This window comes from Hippopotamus amphibius, chromosome 8 (assembly GCF_030028045.1).
Source record: "Hippopotamus amphibius kiboko isolate mHipAmp2 chromosome 8, mHipAmp2.hap2, whole genome shotgun sequence".
NCBI lineage: Eukaryota > Metazoa > Chordata > Mammalia > Artiodactyla > Hippopotamidae > Hippopotamus > Hippopotamus amphibius.
In genome coordinates this window covers 25,473,246-25,499,234 of record NC_080193.1, presented here as the reverse complement: position 1 = coordinate 25,499,234, position 25,989 = coordinate 25,473,246, and the positions used below count along the sequence as shown (strand labels likewise).

Sequence of the window (25,989 nt, the reverse complement as noted above, 5' to 3'; positions counted from 1 at the left end):
TTGCATTCCAGGGATAAGCCCCACTTGATCATGGTGTGTGATCCTTTTAATGTGTTGTTGGATTCTGTTGGCTAGTATTTTGTTGAGGATTTTTGCATCTAAATTCTTCAGTGATATTGGTCTGTAGTTTTCTTTTTTTGTAGTATCTTTGGTTTTGGTATCAGGGTGATGGTGGCTTCATAAAATGAGTTTGGAAATGTTCCTTCCTCTGCAATGTTTTGGAAGAGTTCGAGAAGGATGGGTGTTAGCTCTTCTCTAAATGTTTGATAAAATTCACCTGTGAATCCATCTGGTCCTGGACTTTTGTTTGTTGGGAGATTTTTAATCACAGTTTCATCTTCATTACTTGTGATTGGTCTGTTCATATTTTCTATTTCTTCCTGATTCAGTCTTGGAAGGTTATACCTTTCTAAGAATCTGTCCATTTCATCCAGGTTGTCCATTTTATTGGCATATCATTGCTTGTAGTAATCTCTTATGGTGCTTTTTATTTCTGCAATGTCTGTTGTAACTTCTCCTGTTTCCTTTCTAATTTTATTGATTTGAGTCCTCTCCCTCTTTTTCTTGATGAGTCTTGCTAGAGGTTTGTCGATTTTATTTATCTTCTCAAAGAACCAGCTTTTAGTTTTATTGATTTTTGCTATTGTTTTCTTTGTTTCTATTTCATTTATTTCTGCTCTGATCTTTATGATTTCTCTGCGTCTACTAACTTTGGGTTTTGTTTGCTCTTCTTTCTCTAGTTTCTTGAGGTGTAAGGTTAGATTGTTTATTTGGGATTTTTCTTGTTTCTTGAGGTAGGATTGTATTGCTGTAAACTTCCCACTTAGAACTGCCTTTGCTGCATCCCATAGGTTTTGGATCATTGTGTTTTCATTGTCATTTGTCTCTAGGTATTTTTTGATTTCCTCTTTGATTTCTTCAGTGATCTCTTGGTTATTTAGTAGCGTACTCTTCATTGTGGTCATTGCGGTGGCTTCTCTTGTTGCAGAGCATGGGCTCTAGGCACATGGGCTTCAGTAGTTGTGGCACGTGGGTTCCACAGTTGTGGCTTATGGGCTCTAGGGCACAGGCTCAGCAGTTGTGGTGCATGGGCTTAGTTGCCCCACGGCACGTGGGACCTTCCCGGGCAGGGCTAAAACCCCGGTCCCCTGCATTGGCAGGTGGATTCTTAACCACTGTGTCACCAGGGACGTCCTGCATTGAGCTTCTTTAAGATGATTAGTTTGAATTCTTTGTCGAGCAGTTTGTGGATCTCCGTTTCTTTAGGAACAGTTATTGGAGCTTTTAATTGCCTTTGTATCGTGTTCATCTGTCCTTTGTGGTCTATGTAGCCTCGAGTTGGTGTGCACAGCTGAAAGAACAGACATGCCTTCCAAGATTTAGGCTGGTGTTGGCAGGTAATGTTATTCTCTTGCCAGGACCCTGGATTGATAGGACTACCTCTGAGATCACTGTTGGCTAGAACTGGAACTGAAGACCCTGCTTCTAAATAAGCTCATGTTCCCAGAACCAGAGGTCGGGACTTGGACATATCTTTTGAAGGACCCAATTCAAAACCCTACCGGGGGGAGGGGGGGGACTTCCCTGGTGGCGCGGTGGTTAGGAATCCGCCTGCCAATGCAGAGGACATGGGTTCCATCCCTGATCCAGGAAGATCCCACATGCCACGGAGCAACTAAGCTGTGCGCCACAACTAATGAGCCCACATGCTGCAACTACTGAAGCCTGTTCGCCTAGAGCCCGTGCTTCACAAGAGAAGCCACTGCACTGAGAAGCCCATGTACTGCAATGAAGCCCCCACTTGCCGCAACTAAAAGTCCTCCAGCAGCAGCGAAGACCCAATGCAGCCAAAAATAAATTCATTAATTAATTTTAAAAAACCCTACAGGAGAGATTATTCATTATGTTTTTTTTTGGGGGGGGGGGTGGAAATGAAAGAAACGAACCGTGGGAAACACAGGAGAGGCTAGGATGGAGGGAGTACATAGGGGATCCGCCTTAGACAAGGGTGTAGACTTGGTTTAAGGCAGGAGTGAGAGAAGGGTGATGAGATCCATCGTATGTTGGGAGCCATGCACAGGGGAGGATGCCCTCAAGCTTTGCAGGGAAGAGTGTGGCTGGTCCTGATGAGAGTGTGAGGACCAAGTGGAGCTCAGGGCCTGGGGAGGAGGACACTCCGGGCCACGAGATTGCCAATCAGAGGGTGCCAGAGCGACTCCACGGGAGCAGAAGGGGCCCAACTGAGGTGGGAGACCTTGATTTCCTGTTATGGTCCATCTGTCCCAAAGGAAGAGAAATGTCTCCCTCCTCTTTGCCAACCTTCTCCATGGAAACATCTATCCTCTACACGGAACAAACCTACCATCCAACTGGATTAAAATATCAGCCTAACCAGAATTGAAAACATAGGTCCATACAAAAACTTGTAAACAAACGCTCACAGCAGCATGATTCACAATAGCCCCAAAGTGGAAACACCCCAAATGTCCATCAGCTGATGAATGGATACACAAACGTGGTCCATCCATAGCTGGAACATTATTCAGCCTCGAAAAGGAAGGGAATTCTGATCACCATGACAACATGGGTGAACCTTGGAAACATGATGCAAAGTGAAAGAAGCCAGGCACAAAAGGCCACGTATTGTATGATTCCATTTACATGAAATATCAGGGATCAATTAAACCATAGAGACAGGAAGTAGATGGGTGGTTGCCGGGAGCTGACAGGGGGTGGGGAGGAATGAGAGTGATTGCTTAATAGAAAGGGTTTTCTTTGAGGGGGTGATGAAACTTTTGGGGGGCTTGATAGAAGTGATGGTTGTACAACACAGTGAATGCCATTCATGCCACTGACGCCTACACTTCCAATGCTTCATTTTACGTTATGTGAATTTCATCTCAGTAATTATGGAAAGAAAAATCCACCTGAACATGAGGCAGGGAGGGAAGTAAGTGTGCGGTGGGCACAAAGCAGGTCACCCAGGAATTCCAGGAGATCAGCTCAACCAACAGGTGTGACACAGAAAAGGGCTCTCAGGTGACCAGGTACCCCTCTGAGCTGCAGAGCTGTGGAGAGCCTGGCCTCTGCAGTCACATACCTGGGGCTCTGAGGGGCAGGTATGGACAGATGCAGACACCTCTGACAGGTGAAACCTGGGGGGAAACACAGGCCCCTCTGGCAGGAGCACCATCTCCACCTCCAGGGCAAAAGTCTTGAAATAATCAGGTTGCAAACCACGAGCAGCCCCAGTGCAGCTGGCTGCCGGCGCTATATTTAGGAGATGACACTGCAGATCTGTTTACCGCCTGAACCAAACGCTTGTTCTCTCTTGACTTCTTGGAAGGGCTCCCCAGTTCTCACACTGTTTTCTACCTTGTATTCCTGTCCCATTAAAAAGTTCTGTGTATTGATGTAGAGAACAAGCATATGGACACCAAGTGGGGAAAGCTGGGGGGGTTGGGGGAGAAATAATTGGGAGATTGGGATTGCCATTTATACATTACTAATAAGAAAAAAAATATCAAATTGTACACTTCAAATATATGCAGTTTATTGTATTCAATTGTAACTCAATAAAACTTCTTAAAGAAAAAAATTCTGTGTATTGACTGAGCCGATTTAGCCCATGCCAGGAACTCTTGGTGGACCAGTCACGGCTCTGTTGTGTGTGTCTTTTCTCTCTTCTTCTTTTCTTGGGTCCTCATTTTCCTCTCCCGTAAAATGGAGATAACAATATGCAAGGAGGTCCTGTTTATCAAACACTTTATAAGCCCTAATACACATTCAGTTGTAAGCTTTGTCTTTTTCCTCCCATGCCTACCCACGGATAGATACTCAATGGATGTGGAAATGAATTACATTCTTACACGGCAAGGAGACAGCAAAGCTTCTGCAGAAAACAGATGGCACGCAGAGGATGTTAGGAGCTGAATGTTTGGGTCCCTCCTAAATGCCCATGTTAAAGCCCTAATCCCCAGTATGATGGTACGCGGGAGTGGATCCTTTGGGAGGTGATTCCACTGAGATGAGGTCATGAGGGCGGAGCCCCCAGGATGGGATGAATGCCTTCATGAGAAAAGAAAACAGAGAGATTTCTGCACACACAGAGGAAAGGCCGTGTGAGGATACAGCCAGAGGGCGGCCGTCCACAGGCCAAGAAGAGGGTCCTCACCAGCAGCTAAATCCGCTGGCATCCTGACCTTGGATGTCCAGCCTCCAGAACTGTGGGAAAGAAATGTCTGTGGTTGAAGCCACCCAATCCATGGTGTTCTGCTATAGCAGCCTGAGCTAAGAGAGGATTTACCTGGGAAGAGTTCGAAGGAGAGATTCTTGATGGAAGTGTGGGAATACGTAAAGGAACAAAAAGTGGATCGTGGGGCCTGGAGAGAACCACCAAAAGGGGCGCCGTGAAGCCTCTGGTCTGATGGGGCAGAGGAGAGGTGAGCAAGGGGACCCTGCGATGGATGGAGCCCTGAGGAGGAGCCACGGCCCGAGGAACCCTTGTATTGTCAGGACCAGGAGGAAATACCCTGGACCTGGGCACACCCTTCTCCCATCCTCCGCTCTCCCACACCACCTCCCATTGGCCAAAAATGACCCAAGCCAGAGGTCGAGGATCCGTGGGAGACACGGAGAGCAGGCGTCAGCCTCCCAGGGAACAGAGAGGGAGGAGAGTGGATCTGAAGAAGCAAGTGTAGGAGCTGCAGAGAGTGGGGTCCCGAGAGGGACGTGGGCCCTTCCAAATACCCCAAATAGAGTTAGTGATGGACTGTCATCTGTGGTTCCTTCCATTCTTCTTGGGGTTTTTTGTTTGTTTGTTTTCGTTTTGTTTTGTTTTGTTGGACCACAATGCATGGCATGCAAGATCTTAGTTCCCCGACCAGGTATCGAACCCATGCCCTCTGCGGTGGACGTTCAGAGTCTTAACCACTAGACGGGTAGGGAAGTCCCTGTTCTTCTTATATTTACAGCACCGAGCATGGACAAAAGCATCCAGCTGGTGCTAAAAAATTGCCTGCCACTTTAAGGAACTCAGCTGCACTCGTGGTGACATCTGTGCCCCTGCGTCATCCTCAGGGAGCATCCCTGTGAGTAGGAAGTAAAAGGCAGTTCTAGGAATTGTGAGCATCTTGCTGGCTGGCACCTTGGCTGAAGATGGTTTAGGAGGACACGTCTGTGCTGTTTTTCAGGTCCTGGTGACCAGTCTTTCCGGTCTCTGCTGAGCTGAGCTGGTTGTACAATATAATTAGTAGGTGGAGTGGCTTAGGAAAACATTCTTCTTGCCAATTTCACTTTTTAAAGATGGGAGGGAAACACATGTCTCTGGTGTGGACCCCTTGGTGTCCTGGCTTTGTTCTCAATCTGCTCAGAGCTCACCCCCCTTTTTAAATGAATTTGAGGAATTACATAAGCACGCTAGACATGTATGTGCTTAAAAAGTCTACTTTGGACAGCAGAGGCATATGCATTTTGAATAACAGTGAGATTTTTTAAAGTTTTTTTAAATAAAAATCTTAAAAGAAAAAAACTGGTGTGTTCACATCTTTGCAGTCCTAGATCATTAAATATTTCCCGGGAATATTGTCTCAAGCAGAAATTCCCACATCTCTATTTTTATGTGCGTCTGCCCCCTCAATCTTGTGGTTTCTACTTCATTCACGTACCAAGCCAGAAAATCTCCTCTACCCACGATCAAATGTAAAGGCTGTCGATGAATAAACCTCCTGACAACAGGTGAAAGAAAGGCCATGTAGTCTCTCTCTGATAGAGCCCTGAATTTAATGAGCTTTATACTTCCTGGAGTCTTAATCTAAATAAGAAACATACTGAAAGCTATAAAAGCTACGGTCCTTTCTTTGAAACCTCAATTAAAACCAACACAAATCAAGAATGCTTAGGGTCCCCAAGCAGGACTATCTTTCAGGAAGAAAAACCAAACCAAAACAAACAAAAAAAACCTTGGTGATATCCGTGAGATGTCTCCTTCTGTCTGTAACTCCACTGCCGTTTCTGTAAAAAATAAATAAATCTTACAAACCAGGAAGGATGTCCTGAGATAGGACATGGGTCCCTCCACCAGCTCAAAATCAATTTCCAAATGTTTCCAGTTCTGGCTCCGAGCCAGAGCATGTTTTGACATGATTCTTCCCCCCTTAATTTATAACCTATGTGTATCTGCAAGGAAATTCAAGCCTTATGTTGCCGATTCTTTTACACTTAACTCATCAAGCGCTGCTCTGTAAGAGCCATTTGATGTTGAGAGGCTAGGAGCCCTTTTTTATGAGGCCTTTTAAACCTGTTCCCCCTTAGAAACAGGAAGCCAGGTTTTTCCAGAAATAAACAAACTCAGCCCACAAAAAGTGTCCTTTGCAGAGCCTGGTGACCAGACCCAGAGTCCAAACCTGTCAGCACATTTGACAAAATCGCTTCTGCACTGCCTCGTTCGAGGGATAAAACCTTGGGTTAGAAAATCAGCGTGCTACAAAAGACAAGGATACCCTAATACTGACGGGAAGGAGAAAACCATTCCACTGAGAGGGACCAGGGACGGGCAAAGAGAAGTTGGGGAATCCGTGGCGGGAGATGGAAGGGGGCTGTTTGTTCGTGAACCTAGTGGCGCCCTGTCTCCGGGTGTGGCAAGGACAGCCACAGGGGCCCTGCCACTCCTCCGACTGAGGGGTGGAGAGTAATCTCTCCCTACTTGAACCTAGAGGGGCTCTGCCGCTTCTTTGTCGGGTAGAACGTGGTGGAAGTGATGCTTTGTGCAGCCTCTCCATCCAGGCTCTTAGAACGCTCTCTCTGGGTGAAGCCAGCTGTCACGTGAAAAGTCTAACTACTCCGACACTGCCATGCTCGGGAGGAAGCCCAGGCAATGTGAGGAGGCCCTAGAGGAGAGGAAACCACATGGCGGGGGGGGTTGGGGGGGGAGGGGAAGAGAGAGAGAGCAAGATGCCAGATCTATAAGTGAAGTGAAAAGTGGAAGTGGATCCCCCAGCCCCAGCCATCACCAGAGACAAACAACCCAGCCCTTTCCTTCCAAAGTTCCTGACTCCCCGAATCCCCGGCAAAATAAAAGGATGATTTGAGACTATGCATTTCAAGGTGCTCCCTACGGAGCAATAGACAACCAGGGCTCCAGGATGAGTCCACCCACCTCCTCTGGCTATCCTATGGCAAGTGCCAGTTTGTATTCCTGTATGAGTTGGTTGAAAGTAAGAGAAAACCCTACTGTAACACCTAGAAAGTAATTTATGAGCTGAAAAGCCCAAGAGAACTCTCATTCAGGCGCTGTTTGATTCAGGAGTTCATGATGTCACCATGGTGTTGGTTCAGTCTCTGGAAAGTTCTCTCCTCCAAGTGTGGGCTTGTCCTCAGGCAGGTGGCACCACTTTCAATCCTGAAATTGCCAGGCTACACGACCCAGAGGAAGAAAGCATGTCTGTGTCCACCAGTGTTGGAGACTCACTCTGCTTGGGTACCTGCCCCCCTCCCTGGAGAGTTTGGTGGAAAAGGGGGTGGGGCCAGGGTACCCCCTAACCATGTGGATCCCCAAATGGAACAGGAGTGAAATGAATAGGAGGATGGCAACCAGCACAGCCTGTTCGTGGAGCAGACACACCATAGTGACACTTTCTCTGGAATTTCTGCTCTTTGTTATTTTAATTATTTCAAGAATAGAAGATAAATGAAGCGATTATGAGAATCTGGGTGATTTTATTTATTTATTTTGGCTATGTTGGGTCTTCGTTGATGTGTGAGAGCTTTCTCTAGTTGCGGTGGCTTCTCTTGTTGCGGAGCATGGGCTCTAGGCTCATGGGCTTCAGTAGTTGCAGCACACTCACTCAGTAGTTGTGGCGCAAGGGCTTAGTTGCTCTGCAGCATGTGGGATCTTCCCAGACCAGGGATGGAACCCGTGTCCCCTGCATTGGCAGGCAGATTCTCAACCACTGCACTACCAGGGAAGTCCGGAGAATCTGGGTAATTTTTAAAGTAGAAAGGGAAAAGAAGGTTTGAGAAATTTGTCTAACATGCACTTCTGTTCACGCATTTTAAGAGTATGTTGCTTGGGTTTCTATCTGAGAAGAAAAATAAAGATGACTTTGGCAGCATGCTGAAAAATGTTTAGCAACCCGCTATCCAGAAGAAAAAAGATCAGCTCCAAGCTGTGGCTCTTGCCAATTCCTTTGGTGTAAATACTCCCACTGTGGTGGTTTCAAGCTACCAACTAAATACAGAGTTAGGAGGAGAAGCTTACGATGGGCTCTCACAAGCCAGCTCCTGTACTTTCTGCATAATTTCTGAAAGAACTTTAAAGTTGAGAGATGTGGCGCTGGAGGAAATTTTCCAGGCTCATTCTAATGGGAGCCACATTCATGCCATCAGAACTCCAAAACTCTAAATGAAGCCATGCTTCTGCAGGACAGACGGCCAGTGGCTAACCATTACCTGTTGGTTTCTGAACAACAAACTCAAAGAACTAAGACTCCTGGTCACCCTCCACAGGGACAGGGATGGATTAATTTGTGAAGCCAGGAGGCCCCAGAGAAAATGTATCCAAGCTTGGATGACAGAGACTTGGGAAGAATAACACATGTTGAATAACAGAAGTAGGTACCAAGAGGAACCCAGACTCAGGTACCTTAACAGAAGAGGGAACCGAACAGGAACCCAAAGGATGAAGTTGAAATGGACAAAAGGAGATGTGACAGGGATGAATGGAGTCCCTGTGTTTGGCATTTGGGGAGGGGGAAGGGCAATCTTACAAGGACAGGATGAGGTGGAGCGCAGTTTAGACTCAGTGTGTGGAAAAATAGGACAGAGAGTTTGACTTAAATCATCAGTACTGCGTGTCTGTCAGAAAGCTGACATAATTCTCATTTACATTAAGTGTGGGATCTAACACAGGAATTGCAGATGGTAGCGGCACATACGATTTGTTTGTCCTGCACAGTGTTTTTACAATTTTAATTAGTTGTCTACATTTTTAAAATTTATTTATTTATTCATTTATTTATTTTATCAGCTGTTTTGGGTCTTGGTTGCTGCACACAGGCTTTCTCTAGTTGTGGCGAGCAGCTACTCTTCGTTGTGGTGTGAAGGCTTCTCATTGTGGTGGCTTCACTTGTTGCAGAGCTTAGTCTCTAGGTGCTCGGGCTTCAGTACTTGCAGCACAGTGGCTCAGTAGTTGTGGCACACAGGCTTAGTTGCTCTGTGGCATGTGGGATCTTCCCGGACCAGGGCTCGAACCCGTGTCCTCTGCATTTTCAGGCAGATTCCTAACCATTGCACCACCAGGGAAGCCCAGCTGCCTACATTTAAAAGCAGGAGATTTGAACCTACCCACCCCCACCTCCAAAATCAAGATTTCTAGTTTATCTTAAAAAAATCAGAATTTTTCTTATACCAAACTCCCAAATCTTCAACAGCAACAACGGTTTGGAACTTAGCTGTAGCTTTCCTTTTAGACATAGATTCTATAACACTCCTTGCTTATTGTCTGACACTAACTGCTTCACTCATTGTCTTTCTAGCCTCTATAGGCATTTGAATTTGCAGCCCCTGATCTAGAAGAAAGTAGGCGATTATCTCTTTTTTTGCATCAAAAATAGTATTTTTTAAAATTTATTTTATTAAAGTATAGTTGATTTACATCGTGTTAATTTCTGCTGTACAGCAAAGTGACTTGATTACAAGTATATATATATACCTTATATATGTTATCCCATTATTTTTAATTGCTCTGCAATCTCTCTCTCATCTCTCTGTCTGACCATCTGTCCATCCATCTATCCATCCGTCCATCTATCTCTCATCTAATATCCTATCTAGCTAGCTAGCTGTCTAAACTATCTAATCTATCTACAATATCTATCTGTCTATCTACCTTTTATCTACATAATACATGTTTATTGCCAAAAACTGAAATTGAAAAAGTATAAAGAAGGTAAAGATTATCCATAAGTCACACCAAACATAGAAAGCCACTGTAAATATTTTAAGTCTTTCCAGGTATATACACACATTTTATAAAAAATGAAACGTTACTACACAGAATGTATTATATAACCTGCTTTGTCAACTAACAACGGGGATAATATTCAAAATGTTTAACAACTGATATGTCCGAGGTATGAACCAATCCAGAAACATGCCAAACATGAACAACCAGAGGGCTGGCCTGGTCCATCCTGGCTGACGTTAGCAGCCTTAAGTAATAGGGTTGGCCATTTTCCCATGTTAATAACATGGTTCTACATAAGTACTTTAATGACTACATAATATTCTAAGGATTTACCATAATTGAAGAGTCAAGGCTGCTGGTGTGCATTTAGATTGTTCCCGATTTTCAACACATTTAATGGAAGTAGAATTGCTGGGTCAGGATATATATATATATGTTTGTTCGTTTGTTTTAATGTTGGATACATGTTGCATTTGCTCTCTAGAAAGGGTGATTTATTTCCTGTTCCCATCAGTGTGGTATGAGGAGCCCATTTCTCCACACCCACGCCAATCTAGGTATTAACAGCCTTAAAAAAAAAAAAAAACAGTACCAATCTGTTAGCCAAAAATAATCTTGTTTTTACACATGTATCCCGTGATTACCATGAGTGAGGTTAAATACCTTTCCACAGATTTAGGGGTGATTAGTATTTCTTATAATTTGTATTGCCAATGCACAGATCCAGGCAGGAAATTACAGTTTTTGCCTTTTATTTTGTTTAGGGAGATTTTGCATTTTAAAATTTTTTATTAATTAACATTTTTCCCATACAAAATTTTAAAAATTTTAAGTAGTCAAACCATGATTTTTAAAAATAGTTTTGGCTTTGATGTCATGCTAAGAAAACTGTTTCTTGATAAGTTTATAAAAAGCATTCACCAGCTTTTTCTCTCTACTGAATGAAGATTTTAGAATAGTCTTATTTTTACATTTAAATCTTTTAACACTCCAAAATGCATTTTGATACAAGGCATGAGGTAAAGATCTAATATCAAAATGTCCCCAAATCTCAACCAAGCCTCAGCACTAGTGACTAGATAATCCATTCTTTCTTATTTATTTGAAATAAAGTTCCAATTCCTTTGCAGTTCTCTCTGGACATTATATTTTGCTTCATTAATTTGTCTGTTCTAATGCTCACCCACGCTCTTTTAGTTACTGTGGATTTATAGTGTACTTCACTGTCTGATAGATTCTGCCCTTTCTCATCACTCTTACAGGGTTTTTTCCCCCTTGGGTATTTGCTCACTTATGATGGATTTCATATCATTTTGTAGAGTTCTAAAAAATGCAGATTTCAAAATTGGAATTGCATTATATTTAGAAATTAATTTGGGAATAATTGACATATTACCAGGTACACAGTATAATTTTTCCAATTATTTATGTTCTTCAGTAATATAGCAACATTTTCTTCAGAAGGGTTTGCACATTGTGAAGTTCATTTCTAGGTAGTTTACCTATGCTTTTTAAAACAAAAAAATCTATTGGAGGGACTTCTCTTGGCACAGTGGTTAAGAATCCGCCTGCCAATGCAGGGGACACATGTTCAAGCCCTGGTCTGGGAAGATCCCACATACCTCAGAGCAACTAAGCTCCTGCGTCACAACTACTGAGCCTGCGCTCTAGCGCCCCCAAGGCACAGCTACTGAGCCCACGTGCCACAACTACTGAAGCCTGAGCACCTAGAGCCTGTGCTCCACAGCAAGAGAAGCCACCACGCTGCAGAAATCAGTCCATCAAGAAACTAAGCACCACACTCAGAGGGTTGGAGAACTCAGGTTTATTAAGCCAGTGGCCCCAGAAGAGCTAAGGCTCCAAAGTTCTGGGCCCCGAACTCAGGGTGAGCTTTACTTTTATAGTGCACATATTTACAGAGCATGGAAGTTTCCAAACAGAAACTTACAAGAGCAGGTGCAGAACATTCCATTTTTTAGCAAAACATCTTAAAGTTACATTGGATTGTTAGGTCATCCTGTTTTTCTCCAGCACAGCAAGCATACTTCACAAAAGCAAAACAAGCATGGAGTTATTTTTAGCTGAGTGTAAGTTTCTAACTTTCCTCTTCAACCACACTGAGAAGCCTGCACACCTCAAGGAAGAGTAGCCGCCTCTCTCCACAACTAGAGAAAGCCTGAGTGCAGAAACGAACACCCAACACAGCCAGTAAATAAATAGATAAATAAATAAATAAACAAATAAATAAATTTATGTTTTAAAAAAACCTGTTGGACTATAGTTGATTTACAATGTTGTGTTAGTTTCAGGTGTACAGCAAAGTAATTCAGGTATATATATACATATATACATTTTTTTTCTCAGATTCTTTTCCCTTATAGGTTCTTACAAAATAGTGAGTATAGTTCCCTGTACTATACAGTAGGTCCTTGTTGGTCATCTATTTTATATATAGTACCTATGCTTTTGTAGCTGTTGTAAAGGTGGTCTTTTATTTTCTTTATATTTTCAACTAGTTACTGCTGGTAGGTATGTAAAGAAGATACTGATTTTTGTAGATCTGTTTTGTCCAAGTCTTCTTATCAATTCTCATCAATTCTATTTTTGGCTAATTCTCTTTTCAATCACATCAGCTGCAAATAATGACAGTTTCCAATAGTTTTACCTTCTCTCGCCTCTTCTTGCCTTGCCACGTGTTCTAGCATGGCCGGGCTAACGTTGAATCACAGTTGACAGCCTCGTTCTGTTCCAGCTTTGATAAAAATGCCTCTAGTGCCCTGTTATTATGTATAATATTTGCTGTGGGTGTCCAATGATCCCACTCTATTGTGTCCTTATTAGACAGTTCCTGGAGAATTGCATCCACTTGTGGGCATCTTCCTTAACAGGGGTTTAGACCAAGGTAAGCACACTCTGAGGACGGTTAGCAAAGGGAAAACCAAGTTATGTGGGCAGCAGTTTTAAGAATCAAAATAGATGAAGAGAGCACATAACACCCAACTTCAAAGACATAAGGTGCTTTCATATGGAAAAATGAATTAGATGTGTTATAGGAGGACCATGTTATAAAAGTAGAACTATCAGGATTTTAACTCAACATAAGACATGTCTTAAAACTGAGAGCTAGTCCAAGATAGGACACCCAAGTGGTGGTGACCAAGGTAAGTCCATACAATTACTGTCAGGAGTAATGAGGACGGGTTTAAACTTCAAATGGTAGTTATTAGTAGGTCACAGTGGGGTCAGAAGAGTTGGCAACATCCGCTTCACCTGCGAGCTTATTACAAATGCAGAATCTTGGGTCCCACCCAGACCTATGGAATCAGGATCTGCACCTTAGTCAAAGCTCCAGGTGATCTGTACACATATTAAGGTTTGAGAAGCACTGGACTAGTTGGTTCTATCACATATATTTTCCTGCAAGTCACAGAACACGAAACTTGCTGACACTCAGAGAGTATAGGCAGTTAATTGCCTTGAATAACAAGAAGCCTAGAAGTATAGTACCTCAATGAGCCATCAAAAGCTGGCTCTTGTTTCACACCTACAATCCTTGGAGTATGGGCTTTAATAGTGAGTTTATTGCCTCATGGTCACAAAATGGTTGCAGCAGCTCCACATATGGCTCTCACACTCCACATTCCATGCAGGAAAACGACAGGCTTCCTCAACATTATCCTTTTTTAATCTAGGGAAATCTTTCCTTGAATCTTCTCTGACTCCCACCTGCACACTTCCATTCTTCTATCCCATCAGGAGAATGTACCTTATATCTCATTGACCAGTCTGAGTGACAGGCACACCCCAAATCCAGTGAGATTATTTTACCTGATTTAATAATTTTGGTTCATCCCCTGGGATGTGGGAAATTTTTGCCTTGGCAAGAATAAAACCTTTAGAAGGGAGAGGTGAGTTGAAAGTAAAAATGATACACCTAACTTTGTTTGATGCCCCTTCCTCTCTCCTGTTTTTGCTAATATCTTCTGTTTATCCAAAAGATGTGACTCAGTACTCTGAGCATTGCTGCATATTGGGTTTCACTGATTGAAAAAAGGGTTGCAATCGTGACAGCCATAAAAGAATGGCAGATTTTAAAACTGGCTTTTTCTGTCCTTCGTATTGTTTTTGTTTGGTCTTCATCAACTTGTGTCACCTTTATAGCAAAATCAGAATCACAAATTCCTTGTAAATCTCTCATGTTCCCTTCATGCCATGGATGGACTTTATTTTCTCATACTTAGGGAAAGCCCCTTTCAAAAAAAATTCAGCTGCCTAAACGATTTTTGAATTTCAGTTCAAATTGAAGCCTTCTGCCATGAGCCTGGAAGCCCATGAAACCTACATGATATTGACACAGTTTCAGGAATGTGGCTTCTGATGAGCTGAAGGAAGAAAAGCAGCTTGCAAATGACGAATCTTACTCAAAGCCAACAAAAGCCAACAAAATCCAAGTGTTTTACGAGAGGGGTGGCCCTGGAAGGTACACAGGTGCTGCTCTGCCCTGGGGTGAGCAGGGGAGGAGATTGGCCCCAACCCCAGGGCTTGTCACTTCTGATCAAAGTCGGCACCTGCACCTCATAATCACCGGCTCCCACCTTTTAAAGCAGACACTGATTTATCATCTGTCAGGGTTGATGACTTTGTAGTTCTGCCTAAAATACTGAAAACATTGTTAGAAAAGGTAGGTTTTTTTTTTTTTTTTAGGGTAAATAGTCCCTAAAATGCCACAAATCGCTCTGAGGACATCTGTTGTGAGAGGCCACCTGTCATCAGAGACCCCCTGGGAGCATCCTCTCCCACCATTACAGGACTCCTTGAAGCCACCAACTGCAAAAGTTCCTTTGGGTGGGATGGAGGTGGGTGTGACACAAGCATAGTTTTTAATGAATCCCTTCCCATAAACCGAAGCCCCCTGAATGTCAGCCTGGTACCCAAAAAAAAAAAAAGTCTTATAATAACAAAGTGAAACTCAGTGACTTTGGAAAAGTCCAACTGGGCTGTGGCCATTATTCAGGATCTAACAGCACTATCTTCGTAGGGGTGGGACTGTTTAAGTCCCCAATTACGACCGCTCACCTCAGCAACTGAAACTTATTCTTTGCAGATTTCAAACGCCTCTCCATCCCTCCTCCCTCCAGCTTGGCCTTCACACTCTTAATAAAACATTAAAAAACACTCCACACTATGTTGCCGGAGCGTGTTCAGCGAGCTTCCCTGAAGTCTGGCCGTTTTTCTCCATCTCCATATTACAGCCATCTTTATCCATTTGCGTACAGAGGTGTCCGCGCACGAGGTCTGATTTCCTGGGAAGTCGGCTATGATGTGATTGTGTTCAAAGAGAAAGACAGTGAATATTTTCCACCGCTGCAGAGGCACTGTGCTGCCTTTTAAACTTGAAAGATCAGCGGGTATTCTGTGGAATCTGAACACGGGTATTGGAAAAAGTGTTTCTCTAAGAAAAGAAAAAAAAAAAACTCATTCCCTTTAGAGATCATTACTTATTAGCATGCCAACTTTCTAGGGGAGGGGAAGTAAACATAATAATAGCATTTATTGAAGACTTGCTCAATGCCAACAGTCTTCGAAGCACTTGACACATATGCTTATGTTGAATCTCATATCTGCTTGACTGTAGTGAGGAACAGACGGGTTAATACTTAGAGAGCTATTGAAACAATTGGGCACCTAGGGAGTGACAGCCCAGGGAGGGGGTCCACTATCACCCCCATTTTATGGATGAAGTTTCCAGCAGCTTGCCCAACGTAAAGCAACTTCCCAAGGGGCTGAGTCAGACTGGACACCAGGGCATAATTGGAGATAGATAGTGTTGAATCCTAAACTCTATTAGAGCTCCACGTCCTTTAAGTGTAAGATGCCAATTTGCATTCCGATCTGTTATTCTTTTCTGTATTTCTCTCTCTCTTTTCTGAGAACACAATATGGAAAATAGGATAATATCTATTGCCTGCAGAATGCTTCTTGATTTTTGTTTTCTGGTTTTTGGTCTTGGAGCAGCAACTCAGTAGGTGTGAGGATTAGAGAATGCCAGCCCGGGGGGTGCTCACATTCATTTTGCTTGGGTGGCCCAAGGGTAAAGAGAAAAAGGCAGTGCCCCAGGCACGGGCGGGGTAAAAGAGGAGGGATCTCAGGCATTCGGGCCTCCTAACTCCCCTTACCTCTCGCTGGATCCCATATTTTGACTTTGGATGAAACTGTTTCCATAATCTCTTTCCATCCTTTTACTCTAAAAATGAGAAATCAGAGCCTGAGTGGTTCAGTGAAGGCTCTCAGTCAAGGTGCCCTCTGCAGCCTGCTCTGTCCTCCACCCTCCTCTGTCCCTGGAGAGGCCCCCCCCAGCCACCTGATTAACCTCTCCTGCAACTCTGACCATGTCCAGACCCCCACCTGTGAGACACCCCCATCACAGCTTGTGGACGAACCTCGTCCACCTGGAGGTATCAGAGACCCTCAAACACAAACTGTCTACACTGCATTCATCGTTTTTCCTCCAACATGCCTCACCCTGTCCTCTTGTTTATCTCCTCGTGTCTCAGTGACGTTCACCCTGGTTCCCTGACCACCCAAGTCAGAAATGTGGTCCTCCTTGACCATGTTTTCCCTCTTGCTCCTTCTATGTGTAAAGCCAAGCCCCACTGCTTCTGCCTCCCAAGTGCCTCTCCATCTATCCCTTTTCTCATCCACACTGCTATGTCCTCAGCTCACTCTCGGGACTATTGCAGAAAGGCAGTTTGTCACAGCCTCTGCTCTTCCTTTCTCCCATGCTGGCAAAGGGAGCTTTGTATTTTGCCAATGTGATCCTGTGCCTCTTTTGCTTGCAGCAAAGGCACGCAGGGCTGCTGTGAAGATGAAACAATTTGATCCCTGCAAAGTCCTCAGAACCACTGAGAGCGGGAGGAGTGCCTAGTGGTCAGAGGGACAGGTTTGGAGGCACACAGCCAGGGTTCACATTCTGGGTTCCCTGCTTGTGCTACCCCTGTGGCCTTGGGCAAGTGGCTTGATCTCTCTGTGCTCTAAGTTCCTCATCTATAATACGGGGGATGAAACTAGCTCTACCAAAATTTGTTAGGAGAATTGAATGAATACAAGTAAAGTGCTTAGCATTGTAACTGGTATAAAGTGCTAAGCTATCATTCATTCATTCATTCATTCATTCAACAATCACTTATTAAACTGGTCTCTATTAGCAGACTGCCCGGTTCCTATCCCAGGTCTAATTACTTGCTGTGTGACCCTGGGAGTTTATGTAACCTCTCTGTGCCTCAGGGTCTTCATATATAAAGTGGGGCTGATGAGAGTACCTACCTGAATGGATTGTGCTGATAATGAAATGACACAAGCACTCAGCACACAGGAAGTGCTCTGAAGGGTTGGCTACACTGTGACTCTCATTGCTGTGCTGGGCACAGTCTAGGTCCTCATGGAGTTTTCCATTCCCCAGGCATACCTTATGCTCTAACCATCAACACGTTCCTGCAATTTCACCGTGCCATGAAATTACAGGCGTTGAATCTTCTGCCTTCTGTGAATCTTGAGCCACCTTTGGGATGCCTCCCTGACTCACAATAGAAGTACCTGTAAGATGTGTCATGCCCAAACTCCTGTTACAGCTACGTAGGTCTCCTCTACCAGGCTGCGACCTTCTTGAAGCCAAAGCCTGCTTCTCTGTTTCCCGGGCCCTGGCATATACTAGGTGGTGAGTAGCTGTACGCGGCTAAGGGGATGAATGAGGGGATGAATGGACCGCTGCGGACGGCAGTGTGACCTTGGCCCATCACTTTCTTTGAGCTTCTTCTAACCATGACCTCACCCCTCAGATCTGTCACCCACAACAGCTTTCCGTTTTCCCGGAGCTAAGGCTGTAGCCTCTGAAGCTAAGAAATCTCCAAATGAAAGTGATCAACTTCTTTGGAAATCCTGCATTGAGCTAGAGAATCCCAGGGCTAGCAGGGTGCTTTGGCCACTTTCTAACTTCTAAGCTTGGATGTGTCTCCTAAAATTCACCTTCTGTATGAGACCCGGGGTCAGATTTCAGTTCTAGAGAGTGTGTGGTTACTTGGAAATCTCTGCAGCTACTTGTAATTACCACTGGGACACTAGGTGCCCTAATGCCCCAAGCCCAAGGAGATGGTAAAACCCAATGACATTTGCAAACAATGTCACTGTAGTTCGGGGGATAAATTCACACGGAAACACATTCTAAATAACAGGAAAGGCTCTCGTGGATGCCTGGGTTTTCCTTGGACCCACCATCTAAAGCCTACACACCTGAAAATGGGCAGACTCGAAACCACTGATTTTAGTCTAATGATTTTAGATCTGAGTATTTTAAGCTCGTACCCAGCTTGGACATGCAATGCAGTGCTCTGACAGGTATCTTTCTCAACTTTTCCAAGCTCTATTCCAAAATGTCATTTTTATTTTTTCTAGGAGTTACAGAAAGGGTGCATGACACGCATACACACACCTGTACATAAATAGCTTTAGTCTTTTCAGGGGCTGGATGGGAACAATTGACAGATAGGCTTTTATTTGTGGGCATTTTTTTAAACCTTTTTTCTTTTTTAATGCACTGAAGGCTATTCTGGATTTTACTTTAATTACTTGACCTACCTAATTGGTGTTTCTTGAACTTGATTCCAAGTCATCCAAGCTCCCTGCTCTTGCATGCTACAGGGAACCACCCCTTCTCAAAAAAAGAAACCAAAACCCCACGATTTATAACATTGTTCAATTCTAGTATTATTGATGCAAAGGTGGCCTGGGGCATCAGGCTTAATTCCTAAACACCATCTTCAGGAAACAGGCTGCCGTGACTTCAGGCTTCTGTCCATCATTAATAAGTGCTTAATAAATGCTCAAAATCCTTAAGAGCTCTTTGTTCAACCTGGAGCTTGACATCAGGATGACCCACAGATGGCTTGGTTTATTCTATCAAATTCCCACGGCAGCTGGTCCGAACTGTGTCCTTGGGTCCTTTGGGTTAGAACTTGAGTTTAGCTGTGCCTCAGACCAGGCTAAACCCGGGCCCACTTCAAGTCTTTACGGCTACACAACTCAGACAGCAAACACAGGAGAAGTGAGTACAAGGATGTACAAAGCTGATTAACTTCTCCTTAATGACTCACCACCCTTAGCAGATATTTTATCCTGTCCAGATCTACAATCTGTTCTGTAAACGTGTCCAGGATGCAAAGCCAGCATCCTTTGGATGGTTGTATATGGTTCTATCTCAGTACAATTTGACCCCAGCAGATAGACTGAGCCTTACTCTGATTTAATTCTCCTAATTGGCTGGATCCATCCTCCGGAGCCTAGTCCAGGGTCACGAGTGTATCCACGCTTAGCACTCAAGATGCTCCTTAATGAAGAGCATCTTTATAACTGTGTGAAAACCGGGCCCTTGCATCCTGCCACCGAGCGTCAGAGACAACGTCCAACCATACCTGCTTCCTGCATGTAATTCCTCTGCAGCCTGAAATTAAATCATTCTGGGATCTGTCCATTTACCATTTCACATAGATAACCAATGGTCTCTAGAGAGATGCACACTCAGGATGTGCTTGAAAAGCAAACAGAGGGAGAAAGTTTTCTCTGTTCTCTCCACGCACAGAGAAGGGTCGCCTCACAACACACAAGGGACCAGCAGCAAACTAAAGAACATCTTTTATTTTTAATAAAATAGTGGGGCATGAAAAATATCATCTATTACAAATAGACACCAGCAGGACCACTCTTTCCTGGCGTGCCCTGGTGTGGAGAATAAACTCCACGGTTGGTAGACGGCTTCTGGGGTCTATTCATGGAAACCATTTGTTTAATAATAGAAAGAGTCAATAAGCCCTTTGGGCACTTTTGAAATGACCCCCCCACCCCCACCCCCGCCCTTCCACAAATCAGTCCAAACGTGTATCACACTGGCTTGGTTTCCATTAAAAAGCCACAAACTGTAAAACTAAAGGGGTTCTGAGGGCTGGGCCTCTTAGTTCTTTTGTTAGGAGATTTCTTTTGTTGTCTTTATGTACAGTGAAATACTTGTTTCTCTTTTGATTTTCATGGAAAGAGGGGGGAAAAATGTATTGCACATCGTTGGCATTGACCAGTATTAGGTTTGGTGGAAGTTTCTATCTCTGGGAAAGACCATTTGTGGAGGCTGGAGTCTATTTTAAGTGACTCCAAATTCACTGGAGTGTGCTGAGATGTCAGGCTTTCTCTTTCTTCCTGTTTGCTCAGAAGTTGCTGCCTACCGGCAGCCTTGGTGGGGAGGGGGGGTAGGGCCGGCAAAGCTCCCCGGCAGAAAAGGAACCCTCTCCCCGCCCCCCCACAACTCAGCAGAGGCTCTTTAATTTGCAAAGAAGTTATCTCTTCTCTGATTTGTAAATGGAGAGCAAAGCCAACTCAAACACACAGATGTATATTTATGGAAGGGTTTAAACAAAAGTTTTCTTCTGGGGGCCTGAATCAACTATGTTACCACAAATTAGTTACACAAGAAGCTACTTAACCGGGGAGGGCTCCCCTTCACTGAAAACAAAAACAAACCAAACCAAACCCTTGAAGTACATTTTGACTTTCAGTGTATCACAGCATCCTGAATTTCAGGGTAAAAACTTTTTATTTTTTTTTTCTTTTACTTTTATTAAAAAAAAAAAAAAACAAGCAACCAACCAACCAACTGAGGAAAGCACCATGTTTTGGCTCTGACCACCACTGCATCCTCTCTGGGAAAGTTTTCCGCTCCTGCCTTCCCTCTAAGTCCCCGGTCACACGCAGGTGGGAGGTTGGGCGGGGATTTCATATTTCCCGAGATGGGTTTTGGGGGGATGCTGGGGTTTTTTGTAAATTCCACTGCTGGTGATCACGCTGGCCGGTTTTCGGCGGCTCTTTTTCTTGAACCTGCGGCTGCACACGTGCTGCCAAGACTGCAGCGTCTTGGATGTCCAGACCCACATCCCGCTGGTGATACCCACCACCAGCAGCATGAAGATCTTCACCATGAAGATCTCCACCGCGGGGATGGAGGCGGCCATCAGGCAGTCCGGGTTTTTCGTCTGATTGTTCACTTTGCACTTGTGCTGCGTGGCCAGGATTTTCCAATACTCCACGTTGAGGCGTTCGTAAAAGTAGCAGGCAATCACACAGGTGGCCGGCACCGTGTAGAGCACGGAGAAGACCCCGATCCTCACCATGAGCTTCTCGAGTTTGTCCGTGTTCTCCCCACCCGTTTTCATCACCCTCCGGATGTGGAAAAGGGCCACGAAGCCCGAGAGAATAAAGGAAGTGCCGATGATGAGGTAACAGGCCAGCGGGATGAGGACGAAGCCGGTGAGCGCGTTGATGTCCATGCTGCCCACGTAGCAGACGCCGGTCAGCTCGTCCCCCGCGACCCTGCGCATCACCAGGATCAGAATGGTCTTCACAGCCGGGATGGCCCAGGCGGCCAGGTGGAAGTAGCTGCTGTTGGCCTCGATGGCCTCGTGGCCCCACTTCTTGCCCGCCGCCAGGAACCAGGTGAGCGTGAGAATCACCCACCACAGGGAGCTGGCCATGCCGAAGTAGTAGAGGACCAGGAAGACCAGGGTGCAGCCCGTGCTCTCCAGACCCTCCTGGATGACGTAGAGCTGCCCGCTGTCCCGGTCGCAAGCGATGCTCTCGGCGCCCGCAAAGAGGCGGATGATGTAGCCCACTGAGTAGACGCAGTAGCACATGGAGAGGAAGATGATGGGGCGCTCCGGGTACCTGAAGCGCGCCGGGTCGATGAGGAAGGTGAGCACAGTGAAGGCGCTGGAGAAGAAGCAGAGCACGGACCAGACGGACAGCCAGACCACGGCGAAGTGCTTGTCGCCGCGGCTCCAGTACACGTCCACACCCGGCGTGCAGAGCGGCGCGCACGACGCGCTCTTCTCCACGTGGTGGAACTTGCCCGGGTTGTCGCAGCCGGCGCGGCCCGGCCCCCCATCCTTCAGCTGGTGCTCCTGCGCGCTGTGGGGCCGCTGCGGCCTGAAGAGCGGCGGGAACATGCCCGAGCCCCGCGCGGGCTCGTCCGAGCCGTTGTTGGGCGCCTCCATGCACAGGTAATTGGGGTCGTTCTTGTTCGGGAGTTTGCTGCAGTCCAGGGAGTCGGGCCACTTGAAGTTGAACTGCTCCATGATCGGGGAGCATTTGAGCCGGGCCTGCTCGCACATGACTCGGCAGGCGGGGATGGGGGTGGAGACCTGCTCGGTGCACATGGGCGCGTACAGGGAGCACAGGAAGAAGCGGAGGTGGCCGTGGCAGCCGTACTCCACCAGCGGCGCGAATTCGTGCAGCTGGATGGCAGCCTCGCGCTGGTTCTCGTGGCCCATCAGGTTGGGCATGCGGGTCATGTTGTAGCCAATGTCCTTGCACATCGGGATCTCGATGGGCTGGCACTTGCCGTCGCCCGGACGCTCCATGTCCATGGAGCTGATGGCGGCGCACGAGCCCATCACCTGCAGGACCAGCCACAGGCGGGGGCCCGGGCGCTGCATGGTGGCGTCGGAGGTGTCCCCGCGGGGAGGTCCGCCGCCCTCAGAGCCGCCGCTCCCGGGCTCGGGCTGCCGGCCCCGGCTCCTCGTCCCCGCTCGGGCCCCCGCCCATGCCCGCCCCGCCCGGCCGGAGCGGTGCGCACAGCGCCCCCCGGTCCCCGCTCTCCGCGCGCCGCCTCCGCCGAGGTGGGGCCGCGCGGGAGGCAAGGAGCAAAGTTTTCGAACAATACCGGGAAGCGAGCGGGGCCCCCGGAGCTCTCGGCGCGCGCGGCCCGGCGCGGGCTGCAACTTTGGCCTCTCGTGGGAGCGCGCGGAGAGGGCGGGCGGCGCGGGCGCACGGGGGCCGGCGGCTCGCGGCGGCTCCGCCCTCCCCGCGCCGGCCTCGGCCCGGCCCGCAGCCGCTCGGAGGTCTGGTCCGGGGCTGAGCCGACTCGCGAAAAGGCAAAGGGGAAAAAAGCCGAGCGGTGACAGGCCCCGCCCCCGGCCGCGCGCCCCGCCCCGCCCCGCCGCTGCTTTGCATGAGAAAGCGCAGCGCCCCGCCACCCGCGCCCGCCGCCCCGGCCCCGCGCCGCCGCCCTCCGGCCCGGCCCGCCTGCCGCTCCTTCGCTCTCCGCGCTGGCCTCCAACTTGGCCTCTCGCCGCCTCCCCGCCTGCGCCCCCTTTCCCGGGGAGCCCCCGGGTCGGTCCCCTGCAGCCTGGGGGCGCCGGGGTTACGGGGAGTTCGGAGACTGGCGGGAGGAGGGGATGGGCTAGTCCGTGGCAGAGGCTGGGGGCGCATCTCCCCTGGGTTTTATGGTGGGTCCCGGGCGGAGGGCGCTTTCAAAGCGAGGTGGGATTTGCGTTTTATGGCCTCGGTCATAAAGTGGCCCCTTCGCTTGTAAACCTGCCCGCATCTTCCCGAGGCTGCAGAGTTTAGCAGGCCTGCGTCGGGACTCCGGCTCCGGGGAGGGGGTCTCTTTGAAATTTCAAAGAGAAGAGCTAGGGGCAGGGGGGGAGGGGCTCTGGGAATCCAGATTTTAGGGCCGCTCCTCGGAGGTCTCTGCCGAGGAGGCGGGGGCGGCGAGGGGGAGGGGGAGGGGGATGGGCGGGCAGCTTCCTGGGACTCTTTGGTCCCACCCCCCGCCCCCGGAGGTGGGGGCTTGGTTTGTAGAAGAGTGACCCCCGCCCCTGACAAAGCCGCGGAGTTGAGGGGCCTCGCGCCAGGCAGGGCTGGTGATTTCTTCTAGGCGGCTGAGTTTATTTATTATAGGAAGTCATTCGCTCGTCGGGTATTTATATTATTTGGCGAGTGATTTGCCCGGCCTGCTCCCTCCTTGGCTATAGACCCGCGGGATGCTGCGGAGGTGGGGGCGGGAGGTGCGAGGGCGCTGAGTCAGCTCGCTCCAAGGGTCCCCAACTCTTCGGGGAAGGGGAGGCGCCCGTGCCTGTCACTTTTCTTAAAAAGTGGGGAAGGAGGGTCCTGGCCCAAAGCCCTTAGATCACCCCCCTCGGATGGGGGAGCCGGTTCGGGATAAAGTAAGTTAGGCCACACACCCCCCCGCCCCTTCCCCTGCACCTGGCCGGCGCGGCGGGCGCCCATATCCACACCCCACCTCCGAAGAACTTGCCCAGCGCTTCACCTGGCTACCCTTATTAACCCTTCAGTAAACAGTACTTCTAGGAGGTGGCCGGGTCTCTCTCCTCTTAGACGCTCTCGAGGTCAGGATCGTCTAAAGTTTTTCTGAAACTCCCAGGGTCACGCATAGAGGGGGCAGTTGGAGGATTTTCCCGGGCGGGAGTAGAGGTCAGAGGAGCGGGCCGTGCGCAAAGGGGCCTCCTTTTGCCTCCTCTCTTTCTGAGGTTAGCGCTCTGGAGGGATGTGCGGTGTGCACAGATATCCCTGAGTCTGCTCTGGGCGCCCCCAAGTCTTGCCCACGAGGTTTGCGGGAGCGGCAGGCGCTGCGGGTTTCCTGGCTATTTCTAGGAAGCGCCCAAGAAGGAAAAGCTACTGCCAGGCGCTCATCCCCTGGGTAGCTTTTTGTCAGCTGTGGCAGAAGTGGGGCACTTCCTTTGAGAAGGCTTTTTAGACTATTGGCTTTTATTTGAAACAAGTCGTATGATTTTACGTCTAGTAAGAAACTTGGGAGAACTCATATATCCACTTATTACTTTCATCCATCCATCCACCCACCCATCCATCCACCCACCCTTCCGTGCATCCATCCATCTAGCGAACACTGACACCAGTGAGGCTGGGAATTGCACCTGGCACTGAGTCAATGTCCCTGGATTTCGGTCTGAGGTGTTGGAAGAGGTTGGGGGGAGGAAGAAACTGGAGGAAAAGGTGGCGGAGGTAAACGCTAATGCAGTCAGAACAACTGCCTTCAACTTGTTTCTTGTGATGCTTTTTAAAAGGTTGCCATTTTTCTTATGATAGTTTTGTTTTGGGGTGGGTTTTTTTGGGAGGGGGTTGTATTTTTTTTTTTTAAAGTCTAGTGAGCCAATTTCCAAACCTTTCCAGTAAAAAAGATTCAGCGGACATCCCTTGGCTTTTCTAGAATTTTCCTTGCCTGGATCCTTCCTTGGACATCATTTTCCCTCTTTTCCTTTCCCTTTCCTTCCCTCAGAAACTCTGAAAATATAAATGGGAAAGAGGGACAGCGCCAAACACCAAGAGCGGGGGTGTGAGCTATTTTTGAAAGTGCCTCCTAATTGATCTTTTATGTGCTGTTTTAATTCAGCCATGTTCAGACCCATTATTTTCGCTATAACCACTTCAGATGGCTTTCTTCTCTCGTTTTTTAGAAAAAAAATGTCTGCAGAAGTGCTTCGCTCTGCCCAGCTGAGAGGGAAACCAACAAATAGACATTATGATAGAAAAATGAGGGCTCTGAGAAATCACCAACTGCAAGATAACTCTGTAACTAATAAATGAAAAGGGCCTTTTGATGGCTCCAGCTGAAAAGATATTTTATTTTATTTTTTTTCCTGTGTGTGGGATTTGAGATGTGTGAGTCTTAGGAGCAGCGGGGCTCCCTGCTGCTCAGCCCTGGCTGGCAACTGGTCCCCCTCTGGCAAACGTTATGGAGAATTGGGAGGAATTTTATGGCTGTCTCTCCCCTCAGCTCTTTTTTCTTTTGTCTTCTTTGAAGAATGACTTTAGACATTTTATTTACATATTTAACCATGGATGAAAGAGGGAAAAGAAAGCATTTGGGGCTGTCATGGGAATAGTGATATGTTTAAATTAATGGAAATCTTATTAGGCCTCTAAAATTTTGAGCAAAGATTTTTAATGAAACTTTATAATTAAACATGATTTCAAATAACATGCAGGGATGAGGAATATATGTGTGTGTATATATATATTTTACCCCAACCACCTAAAAATATATATGGGAGAGACACTCTTAAACATTAACTGCCTTCAAGGTCTTGCAAATGTTTGCCCAGAAGAGTATAAGGTTTTTGAATGGAAATATGATTTCAGGAGTCAGGCGATATTTTGACCGAGAACTAAAT

The 25,989-nt window shown here is 46.9% G+C and overlaps 1 protein-coding gene across 1 annotated transcript; it reads right to left on the bottom strand.

Annotated features, from left to right (window-relative positions):
• Positions 1-20,578: 20,578 nt before the first annotated feature.
• On the bottom strand, positions 20,579-22,918 carry FZD10 (frizzled class receptor 10). The gene has a single exon (XM_057746775.1). It carries the CDS (start codon positions 22,489-22,491, stop codon positions 20,746-20,748), a length of 1,746 nt encoding a protein of 581 aa, XP_057602758.1. The 5' UTR covers positions 22,492-22,918; the 3' UTR covers positions 20,579-20,745.
• Positions 22,919-25,989: the final 3,071 nt, after the last annotated feature.

Bases quoted from the DNA above. Each gene is read 5' to 3' on its own strand.
- FZD10 (XM_057746775.1), bottom strand. From the start codon at position 22,491: ATGCAGCGCCCGGGCCCCCGCCTGTGGCTGGTCCTGCAGGTGATGGGC.